This window comes from Solanum tuberosum, unplaced genomic scaffold (assembly GCF_000226075.1).
Source record: "Solanum tuberosum cultivar DM 1-3 516 R44 unplaced genomic scaffold, SolTub_3.0 scf00002, whole genome shotgun sequence".
NCBI lineage: Eukaryota > Viridiplantae > Streptophyta > Magnoliopsida > Solanales > Solanaceae > Solanum > Solanum tuberosum.
In genome coordinates, this window is record NW_006238928.1 from 145148 (window position 1) to 164226 (window position 19079).

At 39.5% G+C, this 19079-nt stretch overlaps 1 protein-coding gene across 1 annotated transcript; it reads left to right on the top strand.

The window, feature by feature from the left end:
• The first annotated feature begins 129 nt into the window (after window positions 1–129).
• LOC102596804 (E3 ubiquitin-protein ligase UPL1-like) lies at window positions 130–17958 on the top strand. Its single transcript, XM_006337965.2, has 17 exons — window positions 130–379; window positions 538–664; window positions 4870–4965; window positions 5039–5245; window positions 5352–11883; window positions 11957–13020; window positions 13196–13480; window positions 13559–13763; window positions 13886–14157; window positions 14244–14518; window positions 14955–16074; window positions 16157–16303; window positions 16378–16458; window positions 16535–16760; window positions 16877–17016; window positions 17100–17206; window positions 17662–17958. Exons 2-17 carry the CDS (start codon window positions 569–571, stop codon window positions 17762–17764), a joined length of 10956 nt encoding a protein of 3651 aa, XP_006338027.1. The 5' UTR covers window positions 130–379; window positions 538–568; the 3' UTR covers window positions 17765–17958.
• The last annotated feature ends 1121 nt before the right edge of the window (window positions 17959–19079 follow it).

Consider the following 19079-nt stretch of genomic DNA (forward strand, 5'->3'; position numbering starts at 1 on the left):
ATTACACTTACCTTAAGAAATAATTTCTTAAAGGCAAAATTAGAAGAGAAGGAAAAAAAGTGGACCAAATAGCAAAACCGACTTGAATAGAAGTCCCTCAAATAGAAGAAGACTCAATTTGTGTGCATCTCTACGTGTATATAAGCTTCTCCCCTGTCATCGTTCCCAGGGTTAGTACTAGTTAGACCAATTTCACACACAAAAGGCAAAAGGAACCCCCCTACCCCCACCTCACCCCCCCTTCTCACCATTTTTCTCTTTCTTGGCTTTGGGGTTTTCCTTGTTCTTCTCCTTCTTCTTCTCTCTATAAACCCTATTTTCTGTACAGTCTCTACACACTCTCTGGATGAGTCTCCCGTCCGTGACTTTGTTAATTCAGGTACCGATATAATAAATCAGTCACTATCGATTCTGCTTTTTTTGTGTGTTTATTTGATCGATTTAATGTTCTATGCGTTTTTTTCTGATGTATTTGATGTGTGCAGAGATTTTGTTATTTTTTCTCTGATTTGTGTGTTGGATTTGTGTTTTGGTTAGTGAATACAAGGAGAGAAAGTAGAGGTTGGATATGACGACCTTAAGATCGAGTTTGCCGTCCAGGTTACGGCAACTTCTCTCCAGCGAAGGAGCCATTGGTCCATCTATTAAACTCGACTCTGAACCTGTATGTACTCGTTTTACTCGTTCCTTTTTTGTTTTTCTTACTTTTATTTTGCATTTGGTTGTTTTTGTGTGTTGTTGAACAGTTTCTTTTCATAGTTTTTTTTTTGGAATCATTTCACAATGTGCATTTTCAGTGTTGTTTTATTCCAGACGTGTAATGTGCTGTTAGGGTTTAGTCTTGCTGTGGAAAGTTAATTATTGTATGTTCTGTTGTTTCTTAGGGTTTATTTTTTATTGGAAATCATATTACATAATGTACCTCTTCTCTATGTGGTTTATTGTTTTTAACTGTTATGTAATCTATACTTTTATTATCAGTCATTTACCTGCTTTTTTTCTTTGAATTTTGTTATTTCTTATGATCGGTACGTGGAAATTCTGTCACAAGTGTACTGATGATGTCTGGGTCTGAATCTTAATGTTTCTGTTACAAGTGTACTTGTGCTATGTGAGTCAAAAATTGATTATTTTTCTTGTGTAGCAAGAACAGAATTTATAACATACCTCGAGTTTGATTTTGCATTTGGTATTTGGTTACAAGATACTGAAAATATCTAATTGATTTTATATTTTTGCTTACTTCGGTTTGCCACTGGAATCACATTTAAGGTCCTTTCTGCTGCTAAATTTGTTGTTGATTAACCTTTTTGCTTCTTTTTGTGGTCGCTAAGAATTGGAAATTGCAGCTATTTGCTTTTATGATTCCTTTGGGTTCTTTTTGTGAAATTTCTATTACAAGTACCCAGTCGTGCTAATTGTTACCACGGTGGAATTCCAGCTCTGTGTTACTGCTATTAGCTATGTACCCATACTTCTTTACCAAGAAAGTATACCTGTCCTTTCCTTCAGAACTGATATCGACATGGTCTCAAGCTTGTTTGAGGGCTGATACTACTAACTATATTAAGGTTCCGGTAGTAAATGTATCAAAATTAATATTGATCTTGACTATCTTTACCAATCTTTACCAGTCAACATCACAACTTTGCAACCACTCATATCAGGGAGATGCTTAGCTCTCGATCCTAGGATCTGAGATTGGATCCTGTTAAAGTTGATGAGAGTTGAAGTTGCAGGCTAATGTATAGGGGATTTATGGATTGGCTATAGTGCTGCGTGAAGTAGCAACTAGCAACTTCTTGTGTGATGCACAACATTTTTTATTCTGATCACGTTTGACTTTTTTGTGTCGAGTAATTCAATTTCTGCAGTCAATGAGTAGCAAATATCTGCCATTGCTCAAAGAAGTCATTGGTTGTAGCTAGTAGGACATTATTAAAGATAAATTAAAAACAAAGAGAACAATTTGGTACATTATTTAAATGAAGCGGAAAATATTAAGGATACTAGAAGGGCTCAAAGCATAAAGATTAATGAAGTTCCCTAACCAGTAACCACTCATAAATACCGACTCACTAGATGTTGCTTTAAGAAGAATGTTTTTTCCATGGAGGATCACATATGTTAGTTGGTGTTTTATGTTTAAGAATTTAGCTGAAAGTGTAGATCCTGTAGCGTTGCAAGGTGGCTAGTCGGTTATGGAGGGTGGCTCTCAGTTTAATTGGGATGCAATGGGTGATGCCAAGCACAGGAAGGTGACTCTGCAAAGTTGGTCTGAGGAGGGGAAATAGAAGTCAAACGACAGGGAGGATTACCCCTTTAGCAATCATGTGGGTCATTTAGAAAAAGAGAAATAGGAAGAGTTTTGAAGGGTTGAAACAAGATTTTTAAAGATGTCAAGTAGTGTTTTATCTCTAGATTTATTTGGTCTACTTACGAGGTCCATTTTTGTATAGAGGATTGAATCTCTTTTGTTGAGAACCATATTTGATGTAGGTTCACTTCTTTTGGTATATGGCTTGTATTTGGGGTTTCCCCAATGATAATAAAATTATTTACCTATTAAAAAAAGAATATTTTTCCTCTTCCATTGGGAGCTGACCCAACTTGTTTGGGACTAAGGCGTATCTATTGTATTTGTAGCATGAGTACTTCCCCCCGTATAAGCCTACTAGTGTACATTTAGAAAATCTCATTTTACATTTAAGCACAAAAAGGACTAAATTATAGTAGATTGATGCCTTCCTTTGAGGATGGTTTGAGTATGTGAAGAGAATTTGCTTAGATGCCCCGGTAGGGAGGTGTGAGAGGTTGGTTATGGTAACATCAAGGTGCTGGTTGGATATCACTAAAATTGAGTCTCATTATTGTGATCATTAGCATGTTATCTTTAGAACCTCATAGCTAATAGGATGATGAAATGGGATGACTCTGGAATTAAATATGACAGGAGCTGGTCTAATAAGGGACTGTCAATTGAAACTGTATAATGTACATGTGTGAATCTCAAATATATTTAGATCTCAAAATAAACAAGATCCATTCGTCTTGGTCTCCTTTAGGGAGCTAGAGTTATCTGATGTTTCCATTAAACTAGCTTTGCTTTTTCTTAAATTCTTCTTTTTGGAGATATCATTTCGTCTATCATCACATTTTTTGAAGTGTTTTAGTACAAACCAAACTGAAATCTATCTGGAAAAAAAGATAGTTTCAGACTGACAGTGGTAATACTATTACTTCGCCAGCATGCATTTATTTTTTGAAGTTCAACTTCAATACTGTTATTTTTCTTTTTGTCCTTTTCTTGTTTCAAACTGACAGTGGTAATACTATTACTTCGCCAGCATTCATTTATTTCTTGAAGTTCAACTTTAATACTATTATTTTTCTTTTTGTCCTTTTCTTGTTTCAAACTTACAGTGGTAATACTATTATTTCGCAAGCATACATTTATTTCTTTTTGTCCTTTTCTTTTCCCTGTTACTTCTCAATATCAAACAATCTGTCAATCAGCTACATCTCAAGTCCAAACTAGTTGAGGTCAACAGTAGATTCTCTATTTTTTTTTTTTCTCAACTCGGGCCAGTCAGTTTTGTTCTGCTAATGGTAGATATCAACAATTTGATTCTTAGTATCCGTTTTACTTTTCGAGCCAATTCATTTTCATTCGACAGTGGTGAATTTGTCTCCTAAGTCAAATAGGAGCTCCTTAAAAGTAGAAGCTATTCGATTTCACACTTGTCCCCGTACTAAGATTCAAGTCTAACCAGCAATTTTTGACAACTGAGCTAATGTAAACTTGATCAAACCAAGACTTTATCCTATATGTGCAAGTACACAATTTTCGTGTGCAGTGTCTATCTTTTATATATGCAACATATGTTTCGTTCTCCCAAAAAGATACAAAAGACTTAATCCTGACTAGGTGGGTACCGGTAAGAATACTTCTACTATGTATTGCAGTCTATCTAAGTTCCTGTTGTTTCTATGAAATTGTGGGGGAGGGGTTGCGACAATTTTCAGCCATTTGATTGGCTCTTCTTTAGCATCTTCGATTATCATTCTTCGGCGTGTATACACACTTGGACCATTCGTTTTTTTTTTGTTGAAACTTGTGATGTTGTATTCCTCAGCATTTAGGATATGCTGGTGATCTCCATAAAAAGGCTGTAACAAGCCAAAACCGAAGAGTAATTACAGGAATCCTAAGAGATCAACTATCTGTTCAGCATCTTCTATGCATTGTTCTGTACACCAAAAATAGGAAGTTGCAATACAACCCCCTTTGATTTTCTGCACAGTTGCATTTCCACGACAATCATTGAATATGATAGTAATTCTCTTCCTTATTACTTTTCAATGAGTACTCTTTTATGTAGCTGAAGATGCTGGTGTGTTTTGAGGATTGTTATTGTTTATCTTGGTAAAAAATGTTCAGTGGCTCTTATGTTTTCTCGGTGTGTTTTATGTTTCTACACTGTTGTGTTCCTTAACATCAGGCAAGACCATAGCTATCATAAGAAAACAAAAAAATAATCAGGCAATACCATAGTATATTGCACCTTTTTACATTTTATTTGGATGAACTGTGGTTATTCTCGTAGGAGTAGTTCTTAAGTTTGTGGGAGCCTTCTAAACATCCTTTCAGGGATCTAGAAGTATACATCGATTTAGTCATATGCAAGGAAATAATAAAGCAATAAATCATCTGATTAGTGTCTTGACTTCAGCTGCTTGAAAGAATTGCATGGACTTCTGCTTTTCACTACTGTTCTCTGTTGCAGTAGATTCCCGCTTCTATCTTTCTTTTCAAGCCTTCTCTCCATTATCTGCTATGATCTTATTGTGCATTTATCTGCATGTCAGCCCCCAAAAATAAAGGCCTTTACTGACAAGGTCATCCAGTGTCCATTACAAGATATAGCAATACCTCTTTCTGGTTTCCGCTGGGAGTATGGCAAGGTAAATCCATCTTACCTCTGTTTATCCTGCCTTTATACTTTGGACTTTTACTTACTTGGCCTTCCCTTTTCAGGGAAATTTTCATCACTGGAGACCATTGTTTCTACATTTTGATACATATTTCAAGACCTACTTATGTAGTAGGAAAGATCTTGGCTTGTCTGATAATATATTAGGAGATGATAGCCCTTTCCCCAAGCAAGCAGTTCTACAGATCTTACGTGTGATGCAGATCATACTAGAGAATTGTCATAATAAGGGTTCATTTAGTGGCTTGGAGGTAAGCTGAAGATACTAGAACTTTTCACTCGTTTTTGAATGAATGTCTGTAACAAGTATTCACATGTACTGATGATGTCTGAATTTATTTACTTTGAACCTGGCAGCATTTCATGCTTTTGTTGGCTTCAACAGATCCTGAGATCCTCATTGCAACTTTAGAGACTCTTGCTGTATTAGTAAAAATAAATCCATCGAAGCTACATGCAAGTGGTAAATTGGTTGGGTGTGGTACTATAAATAGCTGTCTCCTGTCACTTGCACAGGGGTGGGGAAGCAAGGAAGAAGGTCTGGGCTTGTATTATTGTGTTACTGTAAACGAAAGAAGTCAGGATGAAGGCCTATCTTTGTTTCCATCCAATGTGGAAAATGATGGTGACAAGTCACTTTATCACTTGGGTTCCACCCTTTATTTTGAGTTGCATAGTGCCAATGCACAAAGCAATGCTGAAGCTGAGGATGGTGCAGTATCAACGAGCATGAGTGTAATTAACATACCTGATCTCCATGTGCGGAAAGAAGAAGATCTGTCGCTAATGAAGTTCTGTATTGAGCAGTACAATGTTCCTCCTGAGCAAAGGTTTGCGTTGCTGACAAGAATCAGATATGCACACGCATTCCGTTCCCCCAGAGTATGCAGACTTTACAGCAAGATATGCCTTCTTGCTTTCATTGTGCTTGTCCAGGCTAGTGATTCCCATGATGAACTTGCGTCCTTTTTTGCTAATGAACCTGAATACACAAATGAGTTGATCAGGATTGTCAGATCTGAAGAAACCATCTCTGGAAATGTTAGAACGCTAGCAATGAATGCCTTGGGGGCACAATTAGCTGCTTATGCATCATCACATGAGCGGGCAAGGATTTTGAGTGGATCAAGCATCAGTTTTGCTGGTGGTAATCGCATGATCCTCCTGAATGTTTTACAGAGAGCAATCTTGTCACTAAGCAGCTCAAATGACTTGTCATCAGTATCCTTTGTTGAAGCTGTTCTGCAGTTTTACCTGCTACATGTCATATCCTCTTCAAGCTCCGGTAGTGTTATTCGAGGGTCTGGAATGGTGCCAACTTTTTTGCCTCTAGTAGAGGACGCTGATCCTGCACATATACATCTTGTTTGCCTGGCTGTGAAAACACTGCAAAAGCTTCTGGATTATAGTAATGCAGCAGTAACCCTTTTCAAAGATCTAGGTGGAGTTGAGCTTTTGGCTAATAGGTTACAGATAGAAGTGCACAGAGTGATTGACGTGGCTGGAGATGATGACAATTCTATGGTCATTGGTGAGCATTTTAAATCTAGTGAAGAACAAATATATTCTCAAAAGAGACTTATTAGGGTCTTATTGAAGGCACTTGGGTCTGCTACCTATGCTCCTGCAAATTCGGCCAGATCACAGGGTTCTAACGATGCATCTTTACCTGCCACTTTGTGTCTGCTATTTAGTAATGTGGAAAAATTTGGAGGGGATATCTATTCCTCGGCCGTGACTGTTATGAGTGAAATAATTCACAAAGACCCGACATGTTTTCCTGCTCTGCATGAGTTGGGTCTTCCTATTGCTTTTTTGTCTTCAGTGGTATCTGGGATACTACCGTCTCCAAAAGCTCTTACTTGTGTACCTAATGGTCTAGGTGCAATTTGCCTTAATCCGAAGGGACTGGAGTCTGTAAAAGAAACTTCAGCGTTGCGTTTCCTTGTTGACATATTTACAAACAAGAAGTACGTGGTAGCTATGAATGAAGGTATTGTCCCGTTGGCAAATGCTGTAGAAGAGCTGTTACGCCATGTATCTTCACTGAGAGGTACTGGAGTGGATTTAATTATTGAGATTGTTAACAGTATTGCTTCACGTGGTGATGGTGAACATGCTGAGTCATCAGGGAAATCAAGTGAGACTACTGAAATGGACACGGACACAGATAACAGAGAGAGTGTTGCATCCAGCTCATTGGTTGAATCAACTTATTCTTCTGGGGAAACTATCAGTGATGAGCAGTTCATTCAGTTGGCTGTCTTTCATGTGATGGTACTTGTTCATCGTACAATGGAGAACTCTGAAACTTGTCGGTTATTTGTGGAGAAGTCAGGCATTGAATCTTTGTTGAAACTACTCCTACGGCCGAGTGTTGCACAGTCATCTGAAGGGATGTCCATAGCATTACACAGCACCATGGTCTTCAAGACTTTCACCCAACACCACTCTGCTGCTCTGGCTCGTGCTTTCTGTTCCTTTCTCAAGGATCATTTGAAAAAAGCGCTGTCTGGATTTGATGTGGTTTCTGGTGCTTTTATGTTGGATCCTAAAAGTACTCCAGATAGGACATTCTCTTCACTTTTTCTAGTTGAGTTTCTTTTATTTCTGGCTGCCTCCAAAGACAACCGATGGGTAACTGCTCTGTTAACAGAGTTTGGAAATGGAAGCAAAGATGTCTTGGAAGATATTGGTCGTATTCATCGTGAAATTCTTTGGCAGTTGGCGTTGCTTGAAGAATCTAAGGTTGATGTTGAGGAAGGTAGTGCTGGTGCAACTGACGAGGCACGGCAGTCAGAATTGAGTACAACTGATTCTGAAGAACAAAGATTAAATTCCTTCAGACAGTTCCTTGACCCGTTACTTCGCAGGAGGATGTCAGGTTGGAGTTTTGAATCACAGTTTTTTGATCTGATCAATCTATATCGTGATCTGACTAGAGCTTCTAGTATTCAGCAACGTCAGACCACTGATGGTCCTTCAAATGTCCGGATAGAAGCTAGTCATCAATCACAACAAGCAGGTTCTCTTGATGATGCTGGTACCAGTAATAGAAAAGAGGACAAACAGAGGTCATATTATCATTCTTGCCGTGATATGGTGAAATCCCTGTCAATCCATATCACCCATTTGTTTCAAGAGATGGGCAAGGTAATGCTACTTCCATCACGTAGGCGGGATGATACACTCAATGTGTCAGCTCCCTCAAAATCTGTTGCTTCAACTTTTGCTTCAATTGCTATTGATCACATGAATTTTGGAGGTCATGTAACTTCTGGATCAGAGGCATCTGTGTCGACCAAATGTCGTTATTTTGGCAAGGTTATTGAGTTTATTGATGGTATTCTGCTGGACAAGCCTGATTCTTGCAATGCTGTTATATTAAATTGCCTTTATGGGCGTGGGGTTATTCAGTCAGTGTTAACTACGTTTGAAGCTACTAGTCAGTTGCTCTTTGCTGTCAATAGAGCTCCTACTTCTCCTATGGAGACTGATGAGACACATACCAGGCAGGATGGAGTTGAGGATGCGGACCGTTCATGGATATATGGTCCCTTAGGTAGTTATGGGAAGCTGATGGATCATCTGGCGACTTCATCTTTAATTCTATCTCCTTTCACAAAGCATTTACTGACTCAACCTTTGGTAAGTGGTGATATCCCATTTCCACAGGATGAGGAGACATTTGTAAAGGTTCTTCAATCCATGGTATTGAAGACTGTACTTCCCGTTTGGACTCATCCACAATTCACAGATTGCAATTATGATTTCATTGCAGCTATTCTCAACATCATTAGGCACATCTACTCTGGAGTAGAAGTCAAAAACACAAACAGTACTGCTGCTCGTGTGTCTGGTCCTCCCCCAAATGAAACTACAATTTCTACAATTGTTGAAATGGGGTTCTCCAGGAATAGAGCAGAAGAGGCTTTGAGGCAGGTTGGTTCAAACAGTGTTGAGCTGGCAATGGAGTGGTTGTTCTCGCATCCAGAGGAAGTACAAGAAGATGATGAACTTGCCCGTGCCCTTGCCATGTCACTTGGGAACTCTGGATCGGAGGCAAAGGAAGATGTTCCCAAAGAAAGCAGCGTGACCATTGAAGAAGAAATGGTTCAGCCTCCTCCTGTTGATGAGTTGTTGTCCACATGCCGAAAGCTTCTACAGATGAAAGACTCTCTTGCTTTTCCTGTCAGGGATCTTCTTGTGATGATATGCTCCCAGAATGATGGTGAACATCGGTCGGCTGTGGTTTCTTTTATTGTTGAACAAGTGAAGCTTTCTAGTAATGTCTCTGAGGATGGAAACCGCAGCATTCTTTCTAATCTCTTTCATGTTCTTGCTCTGATTCTTAATGAAGATACTGATGCCAGAGAGATAGCTGCAAAGAATGGTTTGGTGAATGTCTCATCTGATCTTCTTTCACAATGGATTTCCAGTACATTTGATAGGGAGAAAGTCCCCAAATGGGTGACAGCAGCTTTTGTAGCTATTGATCGGCTTGCTCAAGTGGATCAGAAGGTGAATGCTGATATACTGGAACAGCTTAAGGGAGATGACGCTACACAGAAATCAGTTTCGATCAACGAGGATAAGTATAATAAGTTGCAGTCTTCTTTGTCTACAAAATATCTGGATGTCCAAGAGCAGAAGCAGCTTGTTGAAATAGCTTGTGGTTGTATGAGAAACCAGCTTCCCTCGGAAACAATGCATGCTGTGTTGCAGCTGTGTGCAACTCTTACAAGAACTCACTCTGTTGCTGTTAACCTTCTGGATGCCGGTGGATTGCAGTTGCTGCTTTCCTTGCCAACCAGTAGCTTGTTTATTGGGTTTGACAACATCGCCGCTACTATAATAAGACATGTTCTTGAGGATCCCCAGACTCTACAGCAAGCTATGGAAGCAGAGATACGGCATAATGTTGTGTCTGCTTCTAATAGACAGTCAAGTGGAAGGCTCACACCTCGTAATTTCCTGTTGAATTTGACTTCTGTTATTCAGCGGGATCCAGTGATTTTCATGCGGGCTGCTCATTCTGTGTGCCAAGTGGAGATGGTTGGTGAACGACCTTATGTGGTCTTGTTGAGGGACCGTGAGAAGGATAAAAAGGACAAAGACAGGGAGAAAGAGAAATCAGAAGACAAAGATAAAATGCAGAATGCAGATTTGAAGTCTGGTGTTGGTAATGTGAGCCATGGAGTGCATGGCAAGAGTCTTGATGCGAGTTCTAAGAATGTGAAAGTTCATCGAAAGCCACCTCACAGCTTTGTAAGCGTTATTGAGCTTCTCTTGGATCCAGTTGTCAAGTTTGTTCCTTCTTTGAAAGATGAACCAGCAACAAAAGAGAACCTTGGTTCAACGGATATGGAGATTGATATTTCCGCGAACAAGGGTAAAGGGAAAGCTATCGCCTCTGCTTCTGAAGCAAGTGAAGCTGATAACCATGAATTGTCTGCATATATGGCTAAGATTGTATTCATTTTGAAGCTTCTGACTGAGATTCTTTTGATGTATACTGCTTCAGTTCACATTTTAATTAGAAAAGATTCTGAAGTTAGCAGTTGCATAGCTGTTCCTTTACGGACAGGGCACCTTGCTGGTGGAATTTTTCATCATATTCTTCACAAGTTTTTACCGTATACCAAAAGTTCTAAGAAAGAGAGAAAAACTGATGTGGACTGGAGGCAAAAACTTTCAAGCAGAGCTAGCCAGTTTCTCGTGGCATCTTGTGTTCGCTCAACGGAGGCAAGGAAAAGAATCTTTACCGAGATTAACAGTGTATTTAGTGATTTTGTTGAGTTTGGAAGTGGTTTTAGGGCACCCGGAATCGAAATTCAAGCTTTTATTGATCTTCTCAGTGATGTACTGACTGCTCGTGCACCTACAGGTTCTTCCATCTCAGCAGAAGCTTCAGCTACTTTCATAGATGTCGGTCTGGTTCAATCTCTGACCCGAGCTCTTCATGTCTTGGACCTGGATCATACTGATTCTTCCAAGGTTGTTACTGGTGTTGTAAAAGTTCTGGAGTTGGTAACAAAGGAGCATGTCCATGCGGCTGAGTCCAATGCTGGAAGGGGAGAACAGTCAACAAAAACTCAGGATCATAATCAATCTGGAACTGCTATTGATGCCCTTGCAGTCCTGGCTAATGAAACTTTATCACAGCCTAATGTGAATTCAGTGCCAACAGATCACATTGAGCCCTTTGGCGCAGCTCAAAACTTTGGTGGGTCTGAAGCTGTCACTGATGATATGGAACATGACCAGGATATTGATGGAGGTTTTGGTCCATCCAATGAAGATGATTACATGCATGAAAGTAATGAGGACACTAGAAATCTGGAAAATGGCCTTGAGATAAGATTTGAAATCCAGCCTGATGTACAAGAGCATCTTGATGAAGATGAGGATGATGAGGACGATGATGATGATGATGAGATGTCAGGTGATGAAGGAGATGAGGTTGATGAAGACGAAGAGGGGGATGAAGAACATAATGACCTCGAGGAAGATGAAGCTCATCACTTACAACATCCTGATACTGATCAAGATGACCAAGAGATTGATGAAGATGACTTTGATGAGGAGGTAATGGATGAAGAGGATGAAGAGGATGAGGATGAGGAGGATGGTGTAATACTTCGTCTGGGTGATGGAATGAATGGAATAAATGTATTTGACCATATTGAAGTTTTTGGTCGAGAGCATAGTCTCTCCAGTGAAACTTTACATGTTATGCCTGTTGAAGTTTTTGGCTCTAGGCGCCAGGGGCGCACGACATCCATCTACAATCTTTTGGGAAGAGGTGGTGACAGCATTGCTCCTTCACAACATCCCCTTCTGGTGGAACCCTCTTCCTTGCTGCAGTTGGGTCAGCCACGTCAATCAGGTATCTGTACTACTGGTTAATATCATAATTTTTATCTGATGTGAAATCTCATTGCTTCCTTCCTTTTCATCAGAGAGTATCCGTGATGCTTATTCCGATAGGAGCTCAGAAGGAACCTCATCGCGCTTGGATTCTGTTTTCCGTTCTCTCCGGAGCAGTCGTCATGGCCAACGGTTCAATTTTTGGACCAATGATAACCAACAAAGCGGTGGATCAGGTGCCTCTGCTCTTCCACAGGGTTTTGAGGATTTGCTTGTTTCCCACTTGAGGCGGCCTAGCCCTGAAAAATCAGCTGATCAAGATGCTACAGAAGGGTCTCAGAATAGAGGTGAGGCCACCCAGTTTGTTGGATCAGGTGAAATGGCAGCTGAAAGTGCTATGGAGAACAATAACATCAATGAAGCCAGAGATGCCTCTACCCCCTCAACAGTGTTGGATGAATCTGGTGGTGCTAATGTGACACCTGTAGCAAATGTGTCTTCTCAGGGAACAGACGCACCAAGTAGCCAATCTCAACCTGTCGAAATGCAGTTTGAACAGAACGATGTTGCCATAAGGGATGTTGAGGCAGTTAGCCAAGAAAGCAGTGGAAGTGGTGCAACTCTGGGTGAAAGTCTTCGAAGTCTTGATGTTGAAATTGGAAGTGCTGATGGGCATGATGATGGTGGCGATAGACAAGGTTCAGCAGATGCTCGAATTAGGAGGACTAACGTATCGTTTGGAAATTCTACTCAGGTAAGTGCGAGGGACGTTGCCCTTCACAGTGTATCTGAAGCTTCAGAACATCCAAATCAAGAAGCAGAACAAAGTGGACCCAATGATGAACAGCAACGTAATGTAGATGCTGATTCTGGATCAATTGATCCTGCATTTCTAGAGGCGCTTCCTGAGGAGTTGCGAGCCGAGGTTCTCTCAGCTCAACAGGGTCAAGCAACTCAACCACCAAATTCTGAGCCTCAAAATGGTGGAGATATTGATCCAGAATTTCTGGCAGCCCTTCCGTCTGACATCCGAGAAGAAGTGTTGGCACAGCAAAGGGCACAGCGGCTGCAGCAGTCACAAGAATTAGAAGGCCAGCCTGTTGAGATGGACACTGTGTCAATTATTGCTACATTCCCTTCAGAACTACGGGAAGAGGTACTTCTTTAGATGAATTAAGTGTAATCGATGTGAATTTTTGTTTCATTTACTCTATTACAAGTAGCGACCTTGTTTTCCTATTTCTTTTTGTTTTTTTTTCAAGTTCTGATTTAAGTTTGGTTTTCTTGAATCCTTTTATGGCTATTATTGGATCTGACGTTGTATCTCGCAGGTCCTTCTGACATCTTCTGATGCCATTCTTGCTAATTTAACACCTGCTCTTGTGGCGGAAGCAAATATGTTGCGTGAGAGGTTTGCACGTAGGTATAACCGAACACTTTTTGGTATGTATCCTAGAAGTCGTAGAGGCGACTCTAGGCGGAATGAACAATTGGACAGGGCTGGTGGAACCCTTTCGCGTAGATCAGCTGGAAGTAAGCCTCTGGAGGCAGATGGGTCTCCCTTGGTCGACACTGAGGGCTTAAGAGCTTTGGTGCGGTTGCTCCGCGTATTCCAGGTATAAACTTGGTGAGGTTGAATTACTGTTTTTCTTGCTTCTATGATTTGAACATTGACACCTCTGGTTCTTTTGCAGCCAATTTACAAAGTTCCTCTACAGAGGCTGATGTTGAATCTCAGTGCACATGCAGAAACAAGAACTGCTTTAGTGAAAATATTTATGGACTTGTTGATGCTTGATGTCGGACAGCCTGCTAATGATCTGAATACAGCTGAACCCCCATATCGACTATATGGTTGCCAAAGTAATGTGATGTATTCGCGTCCTCAACATCTTGATGGTGAGACCTTAACATCTTGCTTAACTTTTTATCATGTATCAGTATCACATCTATTGTTACTACTGTTGTATTTGTGTTGTTTTTTTGCCTTGGCTAAATTTTATTTATCTCATGGCTTGTAGGAATTCCTCCATTACTATCTCGTCGTGTTCTTGAGACACTTACATACTTGGCAAAGAACCATTCTTTAGTTGCAAAAACTCTACTTGAATTCAGGCTCCCTCGACCAGTGCTGGAAGGACCGATAGTTCCAGATCAGAGACGGGGAAAAGCTGTTATGGTTGAGGCTGATGGACCAGATAGATGGCAGCTTGAAGGACAAGTATCTCTTGCATTGCTTTTGGGCCTCTTGAATCATCCCCTTTATTTGAGAAGTGTTGCACATCTAGAGCAGGTAGTTTGCACAAGTAGGATGTCTCTTTGAGTAGTCATTATCTGGTGTTTCTTGCTGTCGTTAACTATTTTCCTTTTTGTATCTAGCTGTTAAATCTGCTAGATGTTGTAGTCCAAAACACAGAAAGCAAATCAAATGCGCGTGAAGAACCTGGCACATCCTCTACAGAGCAACTGACTGGTCCTCCAATCCAATCTGCTGCAGAAATGAATACTGAATCTCATGCAGCTTCATCTGAGGTTGAGGACAAATCTGGAGCATCGTCCTCTGTTGCAAGCAGAGACCAAAGTACTGAAAGTATTCTACTCAGTCTACCACAATTAGAGCTTCGACGCCTGTGCTCATTGCTTGCCAGAGAAGGGTAAGCTAGTTCCTAATCCTGTGATGTGTATTTGAAATTGTAGATACTATGGTTTGATGTGACAAGTTCTGTAGATATTATTTCTGTGAGACGCCCCTTAATTTAGAGACTTGTGTGTTTGCCAGCAGGTTGATAATACTTTACTAATTTTGCACTTAACATATTTTCTTTCTTGTTTAAAAGTGGGATCAGTAAATTAACTGACTGCTTGGTGTGACGGTCTTGTCAAAATTTCCGTGCCTATGGCTTCTATTTCAGGCATTGAATTATCTGTTTGGTTGTACATGCACTTATTTGATATTTTAATACTTTGCTATTGTCTTCACATGACCAAGTAATTTTGAACCTTCAGTGGGTTATTTTTACTCGAGTCTCGCTGAATAATGTATTACTTTATTTGTTATTGAAGCTTTTTAATGCTTTCTTCTTTTATCAGTCTTTCAGACAATGCTTACTCTTTGGTAGCTGAGGTGCTGAAAAAGTTGGTGGCCATAGCTCCTGCCATTTGTCATTTATTTATTACTGAGCTTGCTGGCTCTGTGCAAAGTCTGACCAGATCTGCGATGGATGAGTTAAACAAGTTTAGGGAAGTGGAAAAAGCACTGCTCAGTACCACTTCAACTGATGGCGCTGTGATACTCAGGGTTTTACAAGCATTAAGCTCTCTTGTTGCTTCAATTGGTGACAAGAACAACGAGAATCAAATTATTTCTGAGAAGGAGCACGGTGCTACTATCTCCCTGGTTTGGGACATTAACACAGCTTTAGAACCTCTATGGCAGGAGCTAAGCACTTGCATTAGCACAATAGAGAGTTTTTCTGAAACAGCACCCAACCTGCCTCGCTCATCCATTGTTACCTCATCTAAACCTGCTGGAGCAATGCCTCCGCTCCCTGCAGGCACACAAAACATTTTACCGTACATAGAGTCCTTTTTTGTGATGTGTGAGAAGTTGCATCCTGGGCATTTGGGTGCAGGGCAGGAGTTCAGTATTGCGACAGTTCCTGATCCAGAAGAAGCTACTGCTTCTGCTATGCAGCCAAAAACACCTACATCGGCAACAAAAGTTGATGAGAAGCACATTGCTTTTGTAAAATTTGCAGAGAAGCACAAAAAACTTCTTAATGCTTTTGTTCGGCAGAATCCTGGACTACTGGAGAAGTCTTTCTCCATCATGCTGAAGGTTCCTCGTTTTGTTGATTTTGACAATAAAAGGTCATACTTTAGATCTAAGATTAAACATCAACACGATCATCATCACAGTCCTCTGAGAATTTCTGTGAGAAGAGCTTATATACTTGAAGATTCATATAATCAGCTTCGCATGAGGACAACTCAAGAATTGAAAGGGAGATTGACTGTACATTTCCAAGGGGAAGAAGGAATTGATGCTGGTGGACTTACTAGGGAATGGTATCAGTTACTGTCCAGAGTAATTTTTGACAAGGGAGCACTATTGTTTACTACAGTTGGCAATGAAGCAACATTTCAGCCAAATCCCAACTCTGTTTACCAAACTGAGCACCTCTCATACTTCAAATTTGTTGGGCGAGTTGTGAGTATTTTCCTTCTTGGTTCTGTTTGCTTGAGTCATTTAATTTAAACAATATCTAATGTGCTTTATGTAAATATCCCAGGTTGGCAAGGCACTATTTGATGGTCAACTTCTTGATGTTCATTTTACACGGTCCTTCTACAAGCACATACTTGGTGCTAAAGTGACATATCATGATATCGAAGCTATTGATCCTGACTACTTCAAAAATTTGAAATGGCTGCTTGAGGTGCAGTGTTTTCTCTGTTCTCTGTGATTATATGGTTTAAAGTTTGCTCTGCTCACGTTTCTTGTTTTGTGTAGAATGACATAAGTGATATTTTAGACCTTACATTCAGTATTGATGCTGATGAAGAGAAGTTGATACTTTATGAACGCAATGAGGTATGAGTTCTTCTGCGGCAATTGAATTTTAAGCATTTTTGTTACGAAGGCTCTGATTGCAACTTGTGTAATGCAGGTGACTGACTATGAACTAATCCCGGGTGGACGAAATATCAGAGTCACTGAGGAAAATAAGCAACAGTATGTTGACTTGGTTGCTGAGCATCGGTTGACAACTGCTATCCGTCCTCAGATAAATGCATTTTTGGAAGGATTCAGTGAATTGATTCCGCGAGAGCTGATCTCTATTTTTCATGACAAGGAACTTGAGTTGTTAATTAGCGGTCTTCCAGACATCGATCGTATGTTTCACTATTTCCTTTGCTTGTTAATTCATGTGGTAATTCTATCTTAGATAGTTGTTGTCAATATCAAGATAGAGTTGCTTCTTACAATTAATTTGCCCCTTGCTTTGCAGTTGATGACTTAAGGGCAAATACAGAATATTCTGGATACAGCCCAGCTTCACCTGTTATTCAGTGGTTTTGGGAAGTTGTTCAAGCTTTTAGCAAGGAAGACAAAGCTCGCCTTCTTCAATTTGTCACTGGAACCTCAAAGGTAGTTTGTTGCTTTCATTTGATTATAGTTGCATGTTAAATGTCTCCTGCAATCATCTAACAAATCTTTGTGAACTTCTCCAGGTGCCGTTGGAAGGGTTTAGTGCACTGCAAGGAATTTCAGGTTCCCAGAAATTTCAGATCCACAAAGCTTATGGCAGTGCTGATCACTTGCCTTCAGCACATACATGGTAATTATTTAATCATCTGAAACTAAATTATGATTGCCCTCGTGATGCTGAAGATTTCTGCCAGTAAAACATCCGTGTTGCTTCTCCCAAGTTACTCGAACCTTCTTTCATTTATGATGCCATTCTAATTTACCTGTATTGCTGAAGATTCCAGTAGAAGTCAATGTTGCTTCCTCTTCCAAATTTTACTTCTCTTGCTTTCCTTTTTGTGTGCATCCTAATTTACTCAATTGAATTGACCGCTCCTCTCTATGAGATGGGCTTTCTTATCTGAGTATTTCAATTAAATGTTGACTAATATTAGTAGTAACCTAATCCTGAATCACATTTCAACTACTAACAGCAAGTAAAAACTCCCTTCTTTGAGATCGGAGGGAGTGTTGTGAATTCTACTTGTATTTCTTCTGTACTTGTTATACTGTGAACACTTCTTAACTATTATTTGCTGTGTGCAGTTTTAACCAGTTGGATCTACCAGAGTACCCCTCTAAAGAGCATCTAGAGGAGAGACTACTGCTTGCCATTCATGAAGCCAACGAAGGATTCGGATTTGGTTAAAACACTAATGGGTGTCTGAATTAGATTCTGTAGATAACTTCCATGTTAAAAAAGAGATTTTTTATTTATTTATACAGGAGAACAGTCTAAGGGCATTTTAAGTCTGTGAGATACCTGTCTATAATGCTGTACAGTCTATTTGCTATGCCAAATGATCCTGGCAGTTCTTTTTTTGGCAATCGTTTCTTTATCTTCTCTTTTCCCTTTGTTTCTCTACTTTCTGCTCGTCTTTGTCGCTGTTGTTGCCTGTAGGAGAAAAACATAAGGCGTTACAAATTTCTTACTCCCATGCTTGCTATTCTGAATGCTGCTGTGAGAGTAGACCATTCCTTTTTCTATGTGCTATTCTCATTATTGTCGTTCATCAAGTACCTTAAAGTTCAAACTGCAACACAGATCAAAGACTATCTGTAGTATATATAACTAATGGTGTGACATTTTCATAGGGACATGTAAATTACAATTTCTTGTGTACTTGCACTATGATAAGATGTAAAGTAGGTGTGGAATTTTGGCATAATTACTTCAACTTTTGCTGCTTATACTTTGGGTAGTTGGGTTCGGCCAAAGCCTAACTTCATACCCGAAAGTTTAAAGTTTGAAGAGCCTGAAATTTATAATTTTAGAACTGATGGTAGGCTCTCTCGATCTGAATTTAAACTTCATTCATTTGTGATCGAGGAAGGCATAGAATTAAAAAATTATAAATCACTTGTTTTAAATGAGTTAGGTGTCTGGATCAAATCTCGTGGAGTACGGGAGCTAGAAACACAAATTTGTGCAAGTATGAATGTCTTTATGATATGTAGCCAAATATTAATGAAGGTTGTCAATGATGTCTTCAATTTAAAGAGTTAAGTAATTTTCGTGATACTTAGATAAATTCAAATAACTTTTCGCAATAAAAAATAATGTAATAATGTAAATGTAATAAATTTAAAGACAAATGACTATTAATAAAACGAAAAAGTAACCATGGTACTAGAGGGAATATTTTCTACAATATATCCTTCCTCTCTTTTCCCTCTCTTGTGTAATAGAAAAAAAGAAATTAAGAAAAAACAAATGCTTTGAAGAAAATTTACGTTGTACCTTAAAGTTGATGGACCTACCAAAATGCAATAATTGCTCTTCAGGAATTTTCTTTTTAGTCGACATGTGAGTTTGATATGATTTATTTTTTTCGAGTCTCAAATATGAAAAAAAACATTTAATAGAAAAAACTTATTCCAAATGAATTCAATGCGAATTAAAATTATTCGTTTCAAAGTGGACTTCTAGTGGGAAACCAAAGAGTAAAGGTAGTATGAATTTA